The sequence below is a fragment of the Geotrypetes seraphini genome, chromosome 2, assembly GCF_902459505.1.
Source record: "Geotrypetes seraphini chromosome 2, aGeoSer1.1, whole genome shotgun sequence".
NCBI lineage: Eukaryota > Metazoa > Chordata > Amphibia > Gymnophiona > Dermophiidae > Geotrypetes > Geotrypetes seraphini.
Window position 1 is genome coordinate 7,173,978 of NC_047085.1, and position 19,862 is coordinate 7,193,839.

The following is a 19,862-nucleotide window of genomic DNA, read 5'->3' on the forward strand; positions in this document are numbered from 1 at the left end:
CGTCCCTGATTTCAGGCCATTAATAAATATATTGAACAGCAGCGGTCCCAGCACTGACCCCTGTGGGACGCCACTCGTGACCCCTTTCCAGTCATAGTAGTGTCCCTTTACTCCTACCCTCTCTTTCCTGTATGCCAGCCAATTTCTGATCCATCTGTGTACGTCCCCTTGCACCTCGTGGTTCCACAGTTTCCTTAGTAAGCGCTCGTGGAGTACCTTGTCGAAGGGTTTTTGGAAGTCGAGATATATGATGGTGGACAATAGGATTTAGGGAGGGAAGGAACAGAAAGGGAGAGAAGTTGGACACAAGGGATGATGAAGAGGAGGGAGAAAGAGATACTGGATAGGAGGGTAGTTGGGAATTGAAAGGGAGAGATGGTGGATCTGGAGATAAGAACATAAGAATTGCCACTGCTGGGTCAGACCAGTGGGGTATATCACTGAAGCTGCGGGGAGGGAAGGGAAATGGAAGGGAAGGACAGAGATGGAAGAAGGATGGTTAGTATGGAGAAAGAAGAAAAAAGACTAATGGACAGGAGACCCTGGCAAGCAAGCTATCAGAAGACATTTGTCTCAGAGCCTGGGACCAATATGATTTGAATAATGACCAGACAACAAAAGGTAGAAATAATTTTATTTTCTGTCTTGTGATTACAATATGTGTATCCTGCCAGAGCTGGTGTTAGACCGTGAATGTGAGCTAGGATTTAACAGAGAGAGGAAAAATCTTTTTTGGTTATTTTATTTACACTACAGCGCCAGTATGGATAGGAGAGGGCAAAGCAGGTGGGGTAGGTGAAGAGGCTATAAAATAAACCCATCAGGATGTTTGAAAAAAAAAACCCAAAAAAAATACCCAATTGGGCAGGAAAATCGAATCAAATCAAATAATCTATTCAATAGGCTGAATCGAATTGAAAATTTTTTTTTCCTGAATCAGGCAGCACAACTGCTCCATACGCAACCTAGCTAGGAGAAAAAGTGCCGGTTAGTGCAAAAATACAGTAAAATACAGTAAACTGACGGAAGCAACCCTGCAGACCGGCACTACCTCAGGATTTTTTTTTTCCTTTTTCAGAACAGACTCCACAGGCTCTTAAAGCAATATGCCTTGCTTTATTTAGGGTGCAAGGCTTATCGCTGAGGCTCCTCTAAAAAAATGTGGGGAGGTGGAGGAAGTGGGGGGAGGGACCCTGCTCGAGACCCGTCGGGTTTGACACCCCCGAGGTCTGATGGACCCCCAAACAGGGCCTGCCCAAGCTCTGTCCGGCAAAAAACAGGGACTAGAAACCCCCCTAAACAAATTCCAACAGCCCTAACAAGGGAGATGGGTACAGATCACTCAATACTTGCTGGAGACTGAAAGAAGACTGGTGTAAATAGAGAAGGGAGTATATTATATACTGTCCCACAGTTTTGTTTTCAGTCTCCACCTGCTGATCATGATTGGATATATACCCCATTCATAAAGATTAACCTCTACTGGTCTGGAGAGTGCTAAAGAAGTATTTGTTTAGCATGTTTGCTTTTTCCTCATCACTCTCCACATGTCGATTCATAGCATCTTTCAGTCTTCCTCCTTTCACTAATATATCAGAAAAAAAGTTTTCTCTCCCTTTTTTACATTTTTAGCCATTTGCTCTTCTGCTTGTGCTTTTGCCAGACGTATCTCCACCTTGGCTTCTTTCAGTTTCACCTGGTAGTCCTTTCTGTAGTCCACTTCTTGGGGGTTTTTTTATTTCACCAACGCCAGCTTTTTTGCCTTTATGTTCTCTGCCACAAGTTTACAGAACCATTATCAGTTCCCTTTTTCTCTTGTTTTTATTTATTTTCTTCACATAAAGGTCAGTAGGCATTTTTATTGCTCCTTTCAACTTAGACCACTGATTTTCCACTTCTCTTATATCCTCCCATCCTAACAGCTCTTCCCTTCAGGTACTCTCCCATTTTACTAAAGTCTGTACGTTTAAAATCTAGGATTCTGAGTTTTGAGTGGCCACCCTCCACTTTATCTGTTATATCAAACCAAACCTTTTGAGGATCGCTACTTCCCAGGGGGGCACCCACTTGAATATTAGAGATACTCTTCCCATTTTTGAGGACCAGATCCAGTATCGCTTTTTCCCTTATGGGTTCCGTCACCATTTGTCTGAGCAGAGCCTCTTGAAAGGTATCCACAATCTCCCGACTTCTGTCCGATTCCGCAGATGGAACTTTCCAGTCTGCATCTGGCAGATTGAAGTCACCCAACAGCAGCACCTCTTCTTTCTTTCCAAACTTTTGGATATCTGTAATCAGATCTTTTATCAATCAATTACACTCATGTAGACAGAAGTTTATTTATTTTTATTTATTCAATTTTCTCTACTGTTCTCCCAGGAAAGCTCAGAACGGTTTACATGAGTTTATTCAGGTCCTCAAGTATTTTTTCCTGTCTGTCCCAGTGGGCTCACAATCTATCTAATGTACTTGGAGCATTGGGGGGATTAAGTGACTTACCCAGGGTCACAAGGAGCAGCGTGGGTGCTGAGGCTGTAGCTTTAACCACTGCGCCACACTCTCCCTCATCTTCTCTTTTCAAAACGATCCATATCGCTTCTTCCTCTTCCCAGGTCCCCTGCATTTCCTTCCTAAAAAGATTATTTTCTAGTATCCTATCGATGGGATTCACTGAATCATGTTTCTGTGAAAGCAACAATATCCTTATTTGGCCCTCTCGGCTTCTATGGTGGTGTGGGAGGCATGCAACTTCTCTTTTCTGGCTTCTATCTTATTAAATAATGGAGGGACAGGTGGCAATTCCTTTCTGACAGGTTGAAAGCAGGAAAATGGCAGATCAAATCAGCCCCAGCTCTTACTTTCATGCAGGATAGTGATTGAGAACGAATGACCTACATCTCTCCCGGGTGGGCAAGCTGAACTCTTGTTCCTCTTTTCTGCAAGACAAGGGCTGGAGGAAGATAGCCCCGACGCAGCCAGCAGAGAAGCCGCAGCACCACTCAGTCACATGGTGGCATCATACAGAAGCAGCTTAACTCAGCCACAGTAGGTTATTTCCTGGTGTGCTGGCTCACGCTTCACTTTCAATGGTATTACAGAACTTCCAGTCTGCCACAGTGGAACTGCTGGACTTAAGCAATTCTTGTAAGGTAGTGAGTAGTCAGGAGTTCAACAATTTCCATTCAAAAACCTTGGGAACAGAAATGTGAATGTGGACAAATAACCCCAGGAAAATAGTAGACTGAAAGCAGCCATTGAGATTCACTTTTAAACAGATGAACCCTTCAGAGCAGTCATTAGCAAAAAATACTTCTCTTGTCCAACAACCTGGCCCACGCCCTGGCATTTCTTTTTCAGGAAAGGGAGGGTGAGGACTAGTAAGCACAGCAGTTAAGTGCCTTCTTACCAAATGGCTAACATTTTGGACGCTGCTTAATTGGATAAAGCACTGCAGGGAGTGTGTGGTGCAGTGGTTAGAGCTTCAGCCTCAGCACCCTGAGGTTGTGGGTTCAATTCCTGCACTGCTCCTTGTGACCCTGGGCAAGTCACTTAATCCCTCCCATTGCCCTAGATAGAGTGGGAGCCCAGCAGAACAGTTCGGGAAAAATGCTTGAGGACCTGAATAAATTCATGTAAACAATTCTGAGCTCCCCTGGGAGAACGTATAGAAAATGGAATAAATAGAGCTGGTATTGTGATGTCATAATGTCTCACTCTACCAATAAGAGCCAACCTCATCAGTGATGTCACAATGGCTGGATTGTCCTATACTTGGATCAATTTTGCTACATTTTGATTTCTAGAGTGGTCCAGTGGTTAAAGCTACAGCCTCGGCACCCTGAGGTTGGGGGTTCAAACCCACGCTGCTCCTTTTGACCCTGGAGAAGTCACTTAATCCCCCCATTGCCCCAGGTACATTAGACAGAGTGGGAGCCCACAGGGACAGTTAGGGAAAAATGCTCGAGTAACTGAATAATTTGTAATCTGCATAGAATTGTAGGATATGCAGAATATAAATTATAAATTAAATTAAATTAACCATATGAGATTGTGTGTTCACAAAGCGGTATTAGAGGAAGCACCATGGATTGGAGAGGAGACCCGGAGAAGAACTTTTAGGCAGATGGGAATGGGAAGGAATGAGGGCTGCCGGATAATGTAGAGGAAACATTTAGCTGCAGAAAAGCACAAAGATGAAAGAGGAGACAAGGAAAAGTAAAGAGTGTAGAGGGAAGGGAAGCAGGGCAGTGGCATTTGAAGGTTCACAAGAACTCCAAAGAGGAGCTCACATCAGAAGAGAATCTCTTGGAGAAGCAGATGGCCGAAGATCGTTTACTGGGGAAGGGTCTGCATTTCTCATGACCTCAGTGATGTAGTAAGGGGGGTGGGGCGGTCGGCCCCAGGCACTGTCTTGGTGGGGGCGCTGGTACGTCTAATTTTCCCAGCCCGAGCTGCCCATGTTGGTTTTCTTTCCAATGTCACTTCTGGGTTCTGCGCCCAGGAAGTGACGTCAGAGGGAGAGACGACACCGACGTGGGAGGCAAGCTTGTGATGTTGCTTGCGCTGGGAAAATTAAAGAGGTATGGGGGAAGGGTCAGACGAAGGGTGACCCCACCGCCACTCGTATGACCTGGTTCCATTTTACACATATCCAACAAATATAAGCGTTACTGTACTGGGTTAGACCATCTAGCCCAGTATCCAAGTCCCAGAAAGTACCAAGACCCATGCCACGTAAATTTGGGGCTTTCTTGTCTCGATATCCCCAAAATTCATCCCTTTCTTTCTGAATACACTAGCAAAACCCTTGACCCATCATCTCAGGCTCACCCTATTACAATCTACTTATCACAAGACTTCCATTGAACCATCTCTTCTCCGTCAAAACTCTGCTGCACAACTTATCTTCTGTCAATGTCACTTTGCTTCCATAACCCCTCATCTCAAGTACTTTTGTTGGCTCCCTAGTTGCTTCTGTGTCCATTTCAAATTTCTCTTCCTGACCTCCAAGAACAATGATTCTGCACCTTCTTTGGGAACTCAACTGATCAAGTCAGTCACTCATCTGTGCCCATCTCCTCCAATGCTAACTCCAGAACTCTGTAACTTCCATCTTGCTGCATCATATGCCTGGAGTAGACTTTGAGTTGGTACGTCATGCTCCTTCTCTGGTTCTGTTCAAATCCAGGCTAAAAGACATCCTTATAAAGGCTGCTTTTAACTCTTAACCCCTTATTTACCATTTAGTACCCTTATTTTAATCATTCCCTTAATCAATGAATTTGTTCTGTTTGTCTTGAACAGATTGTAAACTATGTTAAGCAGGGATTCTCTCTTATGGGTTTGTGTAGTGCTATAGAAATGATTAGTAGTAATAGGAACAGGGTTTGGTTTTTGAGAGGGCACTCAAGGTTACCGAGTACTGGCAACTTTTTGCATTGCATGACAAAAATGACCCCTGGTCCCCAAGCATTAATAAGCTCAGGCTCTGCACACTCAGTGCTGCCTCTTCATGGAATCTATGGGTGGTTGCAGGGAGCCTGGATATTGCAGGGTGGGTCCCTCGGTGATCACCCACTCTTGAAGAATAGCCTGGTATTTGAATATCAGCAACGTTTTTGATAGAAAAAAAATGCACTTAGAAGGAAAAACTGTATAAAGTCTCTTACCACTTTCTCCATGTCTTCTTTCTCCCATTCAGTGGCTTCTTTCACCATCTCCATCTCCTGAGAACAAAACAAATGTAAGGCTATATGACCTCAAACAGTACAAACACATAGTAACCCAAGATACAAATCTGCACATGGAGAGGGGTAGACAGCTCAGACACCCCATGGCTATCTTGCCCATGTACTTCATCAAGTTCATAGAGTTCAGACACAGGTAAAGGGCAGAGAGTACAGTTACAAGATTTCATCTGTGGTGCTCTCTACACAAACAAAGACGAGAAATGAAGCAGCATTACCATTTGCCCTAGGAGCTCTCCCGAGTAAAAGAAAAGTAAGGACAACCCATTGGCAGGGCTGCAGCAGGCTCACCTTCTGGATAATCTCCATTTCTTCAGGAGTCAAGTCTCTGTCAATAGAGGAGATGCTCTCCATGCTGTTCTTTCGCCCAATGCCCATTACAAAAGGATTGGCAATAATGCCAGGAGATATCTGGAAAGAAGAGATACAATAAAGACAAGACTTCTAATATTTACCTAACCTCATATTCTTCTCATATTGCCGAGACCTCTTCTCAGCTCTATATTTCCCACCCCTCCAGTCCTGCTCTTCAGGCTTAGTCACCTTCCTCCACTCCTAGCCTTTCACCTCTCACCTCTATAGAGGTGGCAGCTTTGGGATCAAAGCCATCACAGACAAGCACAAGCATGGAGTCACCAACGCTGCGCAGGATCTGTACAGCTTCTGTGTGCGTCATGCCCAGCAGGCTCTGGTGATTTACTTCCAAAATGCGCATGCCAACTTTCAGCCTGCCGTCTCGTCCTGTGGCACCACATGAGCTGACCTGCAGACCAAGACAGCACACGATACTTCAGCTTGAACAAGTGTTGTAGTTAAGACTTAGTTTTACCATCCTCAAATTACATCTATGCCATACACTCGCACCAAGAAAAAAATCCCAATCAGAAGTCATTAAAGTCCAGTAGCAGCAGAATCTTTAGACCTAGAAACACTTAACCCAGGCCTAGGGTCCTGAGCTCCGTGTCAACCACTTCTAGGAGGTTCTAGATATGAAACATTGTAAAATAGGAACTGAAAACCAGGACTGATTCAGCATGTCTTCAGGTTCACTCTAGTCATGTCTTAGCAACTTATGAGCCGAGTCTCAGACATTGTACAAGTTATCAGTATGATAGTGGACTAAACCTAAGGCAAGGTCATAGTAGACTGTAGGTCTAATTTCCTAAGCTGAGCATAGGCATTCTACCCTATGAGTGTCAGTAACCTGTTGAACTAAGCCTGTAGCCTATCACCCTGTGTGAGGATCTTTTTACTGTTGTTTGCTCAAAATGAAAACAAGGATTATTTTTTGGTGACTTGGCTCAAACATGAGTTTTGGAAGTGAATGGTTGGTTTGGGTTATGAAACTATTTTCAGAGTTTCAGTATTATCAGTCAGAAATAAAGGAGATACTCAGTTTCTAAGGGCACAAGCCACACCTTATAGATAATGATGTAAAATTTTAGACTGTATTTAATCCGGAATATTAACAACAGTGTTCACCATCAAATCCCGCATATCCACTAGGTAATAGACACTGTTATATTCATGAGGGTCTCCCGCAGCCTTCCCTGTCATCCGACTCACAAAATTAACACTGAGTAGGATGACAGGGAAGTTTATTAGGATTTTCAAGTTTTATTAGGATTTTTATATACCGCCTATCAAGGTTATCTAAGCGGTTTTTACAATCAGGTACTCAAGCATTTTCCCTATCTGTCCCGGTGGGCTCACAATCTATCTAACGTACCTGGAAGGCTGCGGGAGACCCTTGATAAAGCACGGGAGTGTGAAACATGTCGGGTCGTCTCTCCCGAGTCATGTCAGCTTGAAAGATAAGTGGCTTTAAGCATTAGAATACGCTACTTTCGTTTTAAAAAGTTTATTAAAAATATTAAAAAATGAAAAATGAAAATACAAAGACTATATACATAGGCCGGTGATGAAGACCACGTAATTCTTCCCATTCCCAAGTTACATATAGCGGTAGAGTGGTGGGACTGAGGCAGTGTCTATTACCTAGTGGATATTCGGGATTTGATGGGGAACACTGTATAACTCCTGGCACTAACACAACTGTAGACTCCCCAGAGACGTCAACTTACCTTGGAGATAAAGATGCCCTCATCAGTTGGATCAAAGGGATTTCCAGCGTGTCCCTTTGCACCTCCTCGGATGCTGATTCCCAGTTTCTCTCCAGGTGCCTTTTCAATGCAGATCTCCTGTAAGACAGCATCAACGAGATCCATGACACCACCACAGAGGCAGAATGCAAATGAAGAGCCATCACATACAGCAGCATTTATTTCAAAACACAGAAGACACACAAAAAATCCTGCTGGGCGTGGGAGCAAGCTCCGCTCACACAGCCGCGTCAAGAGTTTTTGGACCTTTAAATTGCACCGCCATTCAGAGCACTGCCATTTGGCACGCCATCTAAGGCGCAAGTCAAAGGCGAGTGCCTTTGCAAAGTGACTTGAGAAGGAAGTTTGAAACGATGAGGGTCTATTGCAAGCTCTAGATGTTACCTTAAAAAAATGATTTTAATTAGTATTTTAACTTGATTTTAGACGGACTGCTGTAGTTTTAAAATTACAGTGGTACCTCGGTTTACGAGTGCACTAGTTTGCGAGTGTTTTGCAAGACGAGCAAAACATTCGCAAACTTGGTGCCTCGTAAACTGAGCTTGTCTCGCTGTACGAGCACCCCCCCCCCCGCTACACGGCATCCCCCCCTGTTCGCGTTGCCCCCCTCCACTGCGATCCTACTACCCCCCCCCCCCGAGCAGTCAATAACACCCTTTACCCGACTTGGCACCAGTGCCGGTGCCCGAAGATCCTCCCTCTTCTGGCGCGGCCTGAGCTGGGCGGTGCGTCGGAGATCCTCCTTCTTCTGGTCTGGGCTGGGCTGGACTGGCTTTGAGCATTTGCACATGCTCAAAGCCTTCTGGTCTCGCTCTCAATCTCGGAGAGAGAGAGACCAGAAGGCTTTGAGCATGCGCACATGCTCAAAGCCAGTCCAGCCCAGCCCAGACCAGAAGAAGGAGGATCTCCGGCGCACCGCCCAGCCGCACCAGAAGAGGGAGGAACTTCGGGCACCAGCACTGGTGCCAAGTCGGGTAAAGGGTGTCATTGACTGCTCGGGAGGGGGGAAAGTAGGATCGCGGTGGAGGGGGGGATGCCGGTTCGCAGGGGGGGGGAAGCTGGATCGCGGGGAGGGGGTTTGGAACAGCGTCGGAGGAGGTGGAACCAATCAAAGTAGTTTCCCTTACTTCCTATGGGGAAACTTGCTTTGATATACGAGCAATTTGGTTTACGAGCATGCTTCTGGAACGAATTATGCTCGTAAACCAAGGTTCCACTGTATATCTTATGCTTTATGATCTTTTATTTGCTATGCACCAGAAGCTGGTGCATAGAAAATACCCCCTTAGGGTCTATTCCAGTACTCTACTCACTAAGATTAGTAAAAAATGTTAAACCCACTCCAGTAGTACATACATTGATAGACTGCACAGAATCTGGACCCCATCCAATCGAAGTTCATACCACTGATCACCATTTTACTAAAGCTGCACATAGAAGAAAACATGTTCTGAAAACTTTAGAAACATTCCAAAATATACGGTAAAGTGGATTATTGTAATCTTTCCTGTGCTTACCTTAACATAAGATCTGTAAGAAAAAAAGCTCAGCTAATAGAGGAAAATAATCCCACTTTACTATTTTTGGTTGAGACATGGTTGGTAACGGATAATGACCAAATAATTGGTGACCTAATACCACGAGGTTATAGAATCATTCCTTATAACAGGGAAAACAAAAGTAAGGGGGCGGTCTTGCGATAATCTTAAGAGATTACTTTGAATTTACAATCTTTGATGTAAAGCAATCAACCTCTCTTGAAATACTCTCCTGCAAATTAAGTAGAAAGCACCTCCTAATTCTTAGGCAAACGTTAGAGAAGGCTTATGATTTTATCTCACATAATTCAATTCTCCAATTCTTTCTCAAGTTATTTGGTGCTGCAAAGTTGAGATAGCAGCATCCACACCCGTTTGTTTTGCCTCCATATCATCCATTCTCAACTTGATTTGTGAAAAGTCCGATCGGAGGGAAACCAAATCTGTTCTCATTTCAGATATATCCTCGTTGGTCTCATTTAGCATGTCCGTCATGGCGAGAATCGTTTGCATGGGCTCTGTCTCGTCTTTTTTAGGAGAAGCTGGTTCAGGCTTCTGGCCTCTTGTTCACCTTAGTGCTGGCCATACTTTCTCTTCACCAGAAACCAATGAAAAAAAGTATAAAAGATTATTTTTACACTGATGTGTTTGGATTGAAGAAACATGACCATATCAGTCCTTACTGTCATTTGCTGCATTGGCTGCCGGTGGAGGCGCGAATACTATTCAACTTTTCTTGTATCTGTTTTAAGTTGATTTGGGGATTGGCCCCAACTTATCTTTTATCACATTTCGTGTTGTATAGTCCTATAAGGAAAACTAGGAATTCACATTTATTTGCTTATCCAAAAATTACTGGCTGCAGATACAACACATTTTTGGATAAGACTCTCTCATTTCAAGCAGGTAAACAACAATTTTGGCTGGGTAAATACATTGGTGAAGCTATGTTGTCTTATGGTGCATTTCGTACAGAAATTAAGTCAGCGCTGTTTGACAAATTTATTTCTTAAACTAGTCATTAAGCCCGTTACATTAACGGATGCTAGAATACTGTTCACCCCTATGTTGCCCCTTCTATTCACTGCCCTCTCTTCTCTTTCCATCCAGTGTCCGCCCTCTCTCTCTGTCCCATATGGCCTCTCTCCATCTCCTCTTTCCTTTTCCCTTGGTCTGGCATACCTTCCTCCTTCCCTCCATGCCCTGCCATCTGTTCTTCCCTCCAAGCCATTCTCTCCCCCTCTGCTCACTTTCCTCCTTGAACTACTTCATCGGGCAGCAGCAGCATTGACAAGTCATTGCTGTTGCTGGCTTCAGGTATTCCTCTCTGGCGTCCTGTCTTCATGAAAACAGGAAGTATGCAGGACCGACCAGAGAGGAAGGCCTGAAGCCGCAACAGCAGCAAATTGTAAACGCTGCTGCTGCCTGAAGCACCCAAGGCAGACACTTCTCTCCCCTCCCAGCCCAACCCCCGCTGACTCTGCGACCCTCCCAGCGAGATGACTTTAATAACAAATCTCCCTCCAGCGTTGGCAGCCGCAGCACGCTAAACAGGCTGCTTCGGCTTTCTTCTGCCGTTGAGTCTCTCTGTCGCGTCATTGATGACATCATTAGTGACGCGGCAGAGGGACTCAACTGCAGGAGAAAGTCGCGAAGCAGCCTGTTTAACGTGCTGCGGCTGCCAACGCTGGAGGGAGGTTTGTACCGGTATGTGCAGAAGCGATATGTCTCTCCCCCTCCAGTACCTGTGCAGCACTTTGCTGCGGCGCATCCTCCCATCCTGAGTTGGCCACAGCGCTCGAGTGTGTTTCTCCCGCTTTGTCTGGCCGCCGCATACGCACTCTGGCCACGGACCTACAGATCACGGATCAGGGATTACAGATCACGCAGGTCTGAGTGCGCATGCGTGGCTAGCTTTTTATTATATAGGATGTGGGTACTATCATTAGCAAAACTCTATTTTGAGTATATCTAAGTAACTGTTGTATTGTTAACTATTTGTATTTTGCTGATTGTCCAGCCTTCTTCTGTGTAAACTGCCTAGAAATCGTTTGGTTATGGCGGTATAGAAGAATAAAGTTATGTTATGTTATGATTATAACTTGAATTTGCCAGAGCGCTGTAACTATGCTTGCATCTCTCACCGCGCCCTCTAGCGTCCCCCACATAATTCAATTCTAACTCCACAAAGTCTACTTCTAGGAGATATTAACCTTCATTTAGAAGATGAGAAGGATCATTCGGTTTCAGACTTAAGAAGCTTTTTAACCTCATTAACTTATTCCTTTCCAAATCCCACTAAAACTCACAATAAAGGACATCACTTAGATTTGGTTTAATTTTCTACTAAAAATTACTCTATTTCATCTCTTCTTTTTTCTCTGGATATTTGGACACAAACAGGCTGGTCATATCATTTTATGTACAACTTTACTTTGAATTGGCAAAAATCTTCACATTTCAAAAATACAAAAAACAGATCGCGGTAAGAAGGCAAATTGATCCCTCTGAATTTTGGAAATTTTATAACTCTACTAATTTTGTAGATTATAATCTTATTGGGAGAGGTTTAGTAAAGACATTTTAGACAAAATTGCCCCTCTATACAGAATTAAGAGAAAACGGGAACATAACTCACAAGATTGGTTTGATAAGCTCTTGGGATTAAAAAGATCAAACAGACAATTAGAGAAAATTTGTTATAGGTCAGGGACCGAGAAAAAAAAAACCCCTGGAGATTGGGGGTTCAAGTTTCAAGTTTATTTAAAAATTTGATTTAATCGCAATATCATATTCCAATGCGATTTACAAATAATAATACAAAAAGGGTAAAAAACTACACAATTTTTAAAACTATGATACTACAGGACACAAGAGGAAGACAGGTTTAACTACAATTCATAAAAAAAATAAAATGAACTTAGAGGTTAAGACAGTAGGATGGGAATTTAGAGGATTTTAGTCCACTATTGAATGTTTGAGTTTCATAGAATTCAAGCAGCTCAGTTGAAAGTGTCCTTTAAGAGACCTTTGAAATTACTAAGTGATATTTCTTCTCTAATATAAATTGGAAGCGAGTTCCAAGTTTGAGGTGCCGTATAAAAGAAAAAGAAAAGCAAAAAGACGTGCCTATTCTTCTTCTAAAATAGGTTCAAATATACTAAGGAGTTAAGTTAGTTGATACCAAATTTGATATCACCCATCTTAGGCGTGCGCCTCAAGAGTTAACTCCTTCTTCAAATGAGTTAGCAAACTATTTCTAACCAAAAGTGCAAAAGCTGAGACGTTCTAACAAAAGCAAAGAACATTTTGATTTCCAAATGTTTTCTTCAATGTACCAGGCCTGTAGAGCAGACCTATCCTGGAGTAAGTTTAAAATTTCAGAAAGAGAAAATTTCGGTCCGCTGTTTAATAAGTATCTCATTGTCCGCTAGATATATGCTCACCAACAATATTGTCAGCAGCCCCACCACAATTTAGAACTAATGTATATACCTGGATAACAAAAAGGAGTTTTTCCTCAAGACTCAGGTCTTATATCGATTATCCCGATAATCAAGAACTTTAAGGAATCTATCACGCTGGTTAACAACTACTGACCAATTGCAGCTATCCCCTTCCTGATTAAACTGATGGAAGAATTGGTTTGTACAGAATTAAATAATTATTTAGACCAATTCTCAGTTTTGCACCCCACGCAATAAGGGCTTTGCTCCCTCCATAGTTGGCATCGTTATTGGACTACCTACATCAATTGTTTAGTGTAGAACAGTTCTATCTAAGCAACCTTTGACCTTGTTGACCATGATATTCTGCTGAGGTGTTTAGATGCTATTGGTATATTGGGAAATGTAATGAAATGGTTTACAGCAGTGGTCTCGCGGCCTGGGGCCACATGCGGTCCGCCAGGTACTATTTTGAGGCCCTCAGTATGTTTATCATAATCACAAAAGTAAAATAAAAGTTTCTTGATCAAATGTCTCTTTAGCTATAAATTACAATATTATTATTAAGACTTAGCCAAAAGGAAAGATTTATAAACTATAAAGAGTTTTACCTCAAGCAAAATTGTCATTTCTTAATAAGACATTAACTATTTTTTCTGAGGCCCCCAAAGTACCTACAAATCCAAAATGTGGTCCTGCAAAAGGTTTAAGTTTGAGACCACTGGTTTAGAGGATTTCTGCAATATCGTACTTACCAGGTTCGTTTCAAGGATCAATATTCTGTGCAATGGAAGAACATAAGTGGGGTCCCATATGGTTCCCCCTATCTCCCACTCTGTTTAATATTTATCTAACGTCCTTAGGAACAAAATTATCATTAAGAATCAAACTTTACAGTTATACAGATGATATAACAATTGCAGTACCAATCTCCAACTTTTCAGCAGAAATTCTCCAATTTTTGTCCTCTATTCTCCATTCTGTGGAATCCTGGATGATGGATTTTAAGTTAAAACTCAACCCTGATAAAACTAAATTTTTTCTTGCTTCGCTGTCAAACAAACTTAAAGAAGATTCATTGAGATTGAATGGAGTAGGATACCCCATTCTTTCAACAATTAAAATTTTGGGGGTCCAATTAGATCGAGAACTTACTTTAGATGTTCAAATTAATTTTTTAATAAAAAGATGCCACTTTCTTCGGATGATCAGACCCTATTTCACTTGTGAAACATTTAGACTTTTGGTTCAGTCTCTAGTCTTGAGTACTTTAGATTATTGCAACCTGATATACTTGGCTATAAGCAAGAACAAGTTTAAAAGGTTGCAGAGCATCCAAAACACAGCTTTCAGGTTGATATTTAATCTAAAGAAATTTGATTCTATTTTGGACTACTATCGATGTTTACATTGCTTGCAGACTGAGGCCAGAATTTTAGTTTGGCTGCATATGTTATAAGATAATGAATGGTTTAGTTCTGAATTATTTTCCTGATCACTTTCAGTTTGTAGACAGATTACGTTCTGTTCGAGGTTCCAGAGTATCTGAATTTCCATCAGTAAAGGGTTGCCAATATAAAAGATTTTTGAATCGCATTCTGTCTTATCAAGCGGCCCTTTGGTATCATAATTTTGGCACATTGATTCTAAGATCAGAGTCATACCTAAGTTTTAGGAAATCTTTAAAGACCACCTAATGTACAGTATCTTAGCACTGTGAACCACACAGAACCGTAAGGCAGATGCGGTTTAGAAATGATTTGTTATGTTATCCAATCTGCCCAACAAGGTAGTCAGAGCCATGCCTGCCACTCTATGTGGGCAGCCAAGCACGATGGGGATAATACATGGATATACAAGTATAACCAAGACTCCCAAGTATTGCTGATAGTATTCAACTTATCAATCAAGATGTCTTCCCCTCCCCCCTGAGTTGCATAGCACCCCCCACTTGCAGTATGTTACAATAAAATGATCTGAAACATTGGAGTTGCTACAACTTCACCTTTCTTTTGCCATTTGCAAGACAGAGACCATAGAAGTCTTGGCCTCAGTCTCAGTTCCCATTACTCTTGCCCAGGTTAACAACTCAATAGCCATGTTGGGTTTCCATCCTCTTTCTACGTATTTAAATATCTCCTGTGTCCATCCCATACACTATTGAATTTGCACATCATTTTTGACTCCACCACCTCTCTCAGGAGGGTGTTCCAGGCATCCACCACCCTCTTTGTGAAAAAGTATTTCCTGATTTTACTCCTAAGTCTACCTCCCTGCAACCTCCATTCATGTCCTCTAGTTCTCCCACTCCTACGTTTCTGGAAGAGATTTGTTTGAATATTAATACTTTTCAAGTTCTTAAATGTCTATCATAAACTTCTCTCTCTCCTCTTCTCTAGCATAAACATATTCAAGTCCTCCAGTCTCTTCTCATGTGTCTTATGGCACAAGCCTCTAACTTTTCGGTCACCTTTCTCTGAACTGCCTCAAATTCTTTTACATCCTTGATGAGATATGCTCTCCAAAACTGTGCACAGTACTCCAAGTGGGACCTCACCAATGACTTGTACAGGAGCATTAACACCTCCTTTCTTTTGTTAGTTACACCTCTCCCTATGCAACAGCTACTGCCTTGAGATCCTCAACATCTTTCTCCTGATTCATGCGTGTCAGTCTTTCACTCTCTAGCACATATTGTTTTTTGATTTCTACACTAAGTGCATCACTTTGCATTTCTTCACACTAAATTTTAACCACCAAACATTCAACCGTTCTTCCAATTTTTAAAGATCCCTTCTCATGCTCACTCCCTCTGGGGAGTCCACTCTATTGCAAATCTTGGTGTCATCTGCAAAAAGGCAAATGTTTCCTTCTAACCCTTCAGCAATGTCATTCACAAATATGTCCCAGTACCAATCCCTGAGGCATTCCATTTCTATCCTCTGAGAAAACTCATTTACCACCACCCTCTGTCATCTGTCTGTTAATCAGTTCACCACTTCCTGTCCTAACTTTAGACCAGAGTTTATTTATGAGCAGGCCATGAGGGACTATATCAAAAGTCTTATTGAAATCCAAGTACTACATCCAGCGCATGTCCATTATCCAATTCTCTGATCACCAAGTCAGAAATCAATTAGATTCATTTGATACAAGTTTCCTTTGGTGAAACCATGTTGCCTTGGATCTTTTGTCCTGTTGGATTCCAAAAAACACATTTTTCTTTCCTTGAGCAGATCCTCCATTACCTTTCCAATCACTGAAGTAAAGATTACTGGCCTATAGTTTCCCGCTTCTTCTCTGTCTTCACTTTTGTGAAGCGGGACTATGTCCTCTCCTCTCCAGTCTCCTGGAATCTCCCCATCTTCAAGGATTTATTAAACAAATCTTTAAGAGGACCAACTAGAACCTTTCTGAGCGTGTCCTCTCTCAAGATTTTATCCACTTTCAACGTTTCCACTTTCTTCTGTAAACGCTGTAATATCAACTTCATTTTCAGATGCGTCTTTATCAGCTGACCGAGGTCCTACATTCCATGATTTTCTTCAGTGACGACAGAAGTATTTGTTAAGCACCTCTGTTTTCACTCATCATTTCATAGTCTCAATTCCATTTCTACCCCTCCTTTTGCTAACATACCTTTCTTTCTGTTCTTCCACTAGAGCCTTTGCCAGTTATATTTCTCTCTTCACTTCTTTCACTTTTATCCAGTAATCTCTTCTGTGCTCCTCGTCTTTTGTATTTCAGCATGATTGCAGATCCTGAAGCAATTGCTTTTATTTCTTATACCTGCTATAGCTGTTGTACCTGTTATGTCACCACTTGTTTTGTCTTTAATTTGTCAGCGACTTGTTCTGCGCTATCCCAAGTTCTAGGCAGATCACAATAATAATTTATAAAACAAAATGCAAAAAACAATATTAACACCATACTTTAATATCAAATAAATAAAAATCAAACAAAAGGTCAGGCAATTCAAATCAGAAGGTCAGTTTATTAGTTTTTTGGATTGTACATCTCACCAAATGACTAATGGCCATAACAAAACTGCCAAACAGAAAAAGCCAGCTAAGAATCTTCCGTACTTATTCCAGGTTTTACTCCTCACACCCCACAACTAAGGACCCTCTGTGCTTATCCCGGGCTTTACCCCTCATAGCTAAGGACCCTCTGTGCTTATCCCAGGCTTTACCATTTGCATGTGAGATTGTTATTAAAAAAAAACCAACCAAAATAAAAAAAAAATGAAGACCATAGAGGTACTTAGAAAGGTATTATCTGAAAAAAAGATCACTTAGAAATTAGGCACTTTGAAGTTTATTATATGCCGTTGTGGATTGATGGTATATACATCACATGATGACACAAGGGCACCCACCCGTCATATGACAAGTGCATCCTAAGATGGCTCCTGTAACACCTACCTGCATGCCTGGTGGGGGAGGGTCCCTTCTGACCAGCATTCGGATTTCCTGAGCGTTGGACAGTAGGGCAGTCACTGCTTCCTGGTGTGTGGCATGCCTCAGGTCAATACTATTTACTTCCAGGATCCGATCCCCCACTCGCAGCCCACTCTGAGCTGCTAGTCCTTTTGGAATCACCTGAAAGAGAAGTACAGAGAACCTGGGAAGCTGCCGACATGGATTAAAACAATTATCAATCACATACTATACCCCACAGCAAAGGATAGGGAATTTGGGACCACCCAAATACATGCAATTTTAGGGAATCTGTCAGTTGCTTTTTAGCACATATAGTATCTTATCAGAACTAGAAATTAAGTCTTACCTGCTAATTTTCTTTCCTTTAGGCCTTTCAGACCAGTCCTGACACTGAGGCTTGGGTTATGCATGCCTACCAGCAAATGGAGACTGAGAACACCTGAGCCTTGACTTGCATTAAATCCCTGTGCAGTTAGGCAGCCAGTATTAATAATAATAACAGTTTCTATACTGCAGGACCGTGAAGTTCTATGCGGTTTACAATGATTAAAAGATGCTACAGATTGAGTAGAATTAACAAAATTAAGAACTAGTGATAAACAGCTCTAGAGATCAGATATTGTGGACTAAGATTGAAGTCACAAAGCAAATACAAGGATACCAAAACCCCTTAGGCTGGTCTATGCCCACCACATGAAACGTTCATGTACCAAGTAACTTTGCAAGCCATCTTTCAGTTCCCTTAGGCCTGTCCTTTGGCAAGCAAGGCACTTTCACTTCACCTAGTCCCTCCATCAATTAATCTAGCTCTTCCCTAAAAAGAATAGACCCGTAAAAAGAAAGAGAACAGAGCTTAGAATTGGAAGCCACATCATCATCCCAATCCTCAGCCACAGGGCTCTGCGAGCTGACATACTAAATAGAGTAAATGCCTTTCGTGGCATATTATAATTGAAATTATAAATTGCAAAACCAATAAAAAATTAAATTTGAGTTATTTATTTAAGTTATGCATGGGTAATTGTAACAACAATGAAGCTAAAGCAGAACTAAAACTCTACTCTTCAAAAAATACATAAAACCTATTTAACATGACCAGTTCCTTCCCAAGTTCCACCTACCACACTGTCTACTCCTATCAAACCTAAAATGTTCAAATTACCCAACACGTATTACCTTAATTTCTCGACAATTCTTATGTAATCCGCCTTAGGTAATGGTGGAATAGAAATCACTAATGTAATGTAATGTGATGGATGTGCTTGTTTCAGAGTGCAAATTAACACAAAATGCGGCTTGATAGTCAACAAACAAAGCACACATGTCATCATCCACCATCTGCAGTTTTCTTTTTTTCGATTTAATTTCTGTCAGAGCTGAAAATCCAAGTTTGCAAAGATAAGAAGATCCAAATGGTAACAAAGCTTTGATTGTTTTGTTACTCAAGTTAGGATAACTACTGCATAAAAAAGAAAATTACTTGCTGTTTCAACTTTTATTAAAAATTTGATAAGATCATTTATCAGGATTTCTAAGCGAGTTACAATAATTTTCAAAGACCAATCACGTCAAAGAATGATGCTTGTCTGGCCAGTTGTATCCTTACGCACACAGATTGTCACTCACTCATAACATTGACAGACTCTTGCGTACGCGACATACGTGCCATTTATTCTACTATATATTTATGAAGAGAATTTTTAAAAATAAAGTGAAATTCTGGAATCTCTCGAGCTACACCCAGAATCTCTTTGGGACACACCACTGTGCCTTGGCACACAGTTTGAGATACCGAGGCACATATTCTTAGCTGAGGCTCTCAAAGGGTCATACATAGCATCTCCAGCTTAGCAACCTCTGTAGTCAGTCAAAACTTGTTCTGCCCAACAAAAAAAGCCATGGCCATCAGCGCCCCACAAACAGACACCTGCACCATCAGAGCCAAAAGATCACAGTCCTTTTCATCACAGAAATGACCACAACATCCATTGTAGGCTGCACAAGAGTCTCTGTCCCACTGCGGAACAGAACTTTGTCATTGCCCAAGCCACCTTACACGGAAGGATCATTATGCCTGGATAACCTCTTGCAGATCCGTATTCATAGGGAAGCTCTTAGGAGATATCCAGATACTCTTGACCAATGTATCCACCTTCTTCCCACCAGAAGAGCTGCCCTGGGTAGCAGTTTCCTCTTCAAAATTAAGCATGGAACGCACTTGAGCAACTAACTTAGAAAGCAAATCTTGATGAAATATTCACACTACTGAGGGTTCCTTTCCCCAGGGTCTAAAAGAGCCAGGTCCTCCTCATCAGGCTCACTAAACTCTCCCTCTAACTCTTAAGAGGCCAGGTCCTCCAGTTCCTTGGCCTAGTCTACCTTGGCCCATTTGGGAGCAGAAGGCAACTGAGCAGGCAGGGACCTCTCTCCCTTGTGGGATTCCTCACCTTTCAGACTCTATACATCACCCAAAGAAACTCAGCAGGGAAATCACATTCCAAACAGCAACGGAAGAATGCCCAGCCAGAGTCTCATTAACCAGATATAGTGGCTGCTCCCTCCAAAA

The 19,862-nt window shown here is 42.1% G+C and overlaps 1 protein-coding gene across 13 annotated transcripts in view; it reads right to left on the reverse strand.

Moving 5' to 3' along the window:
* Positions 1-19,862, reverse strand: part of LOC117355920 (protein scribble homolog) — a 393,083-nt gene that overhangs the window by 87,335 nt on the left and 285,886 nt on the right. For all 13 annotated transcript variants that reach the window (XM_033935046.1, XM_033935039.1, XM_033935045.1 and 10 more), the window contains 5 exons: positions 17,279-17,455; positions 7,832-7,948; positions 6,322-6,510; positions 6,039-6,158; positions 5,670-5,726 (listed from right to left, as the gene is read on the reverse strand). In XM_033935046.1, coding sequence (XP_033790937.1) covers positions 5,670-5,726; positions 6,039-6,158; positions 6,322-6,510; positions 7,832-7,948; positions 17,279-17,455 — 660 coding nt within the window. The remainder of the gene's footprint in view (positions 1-5,669; positions 5,727-6,038; positions 6,159-6,321; positions 6,511-7,831; positions 7,949-17,278; positions 17,456-19,862) is intronic.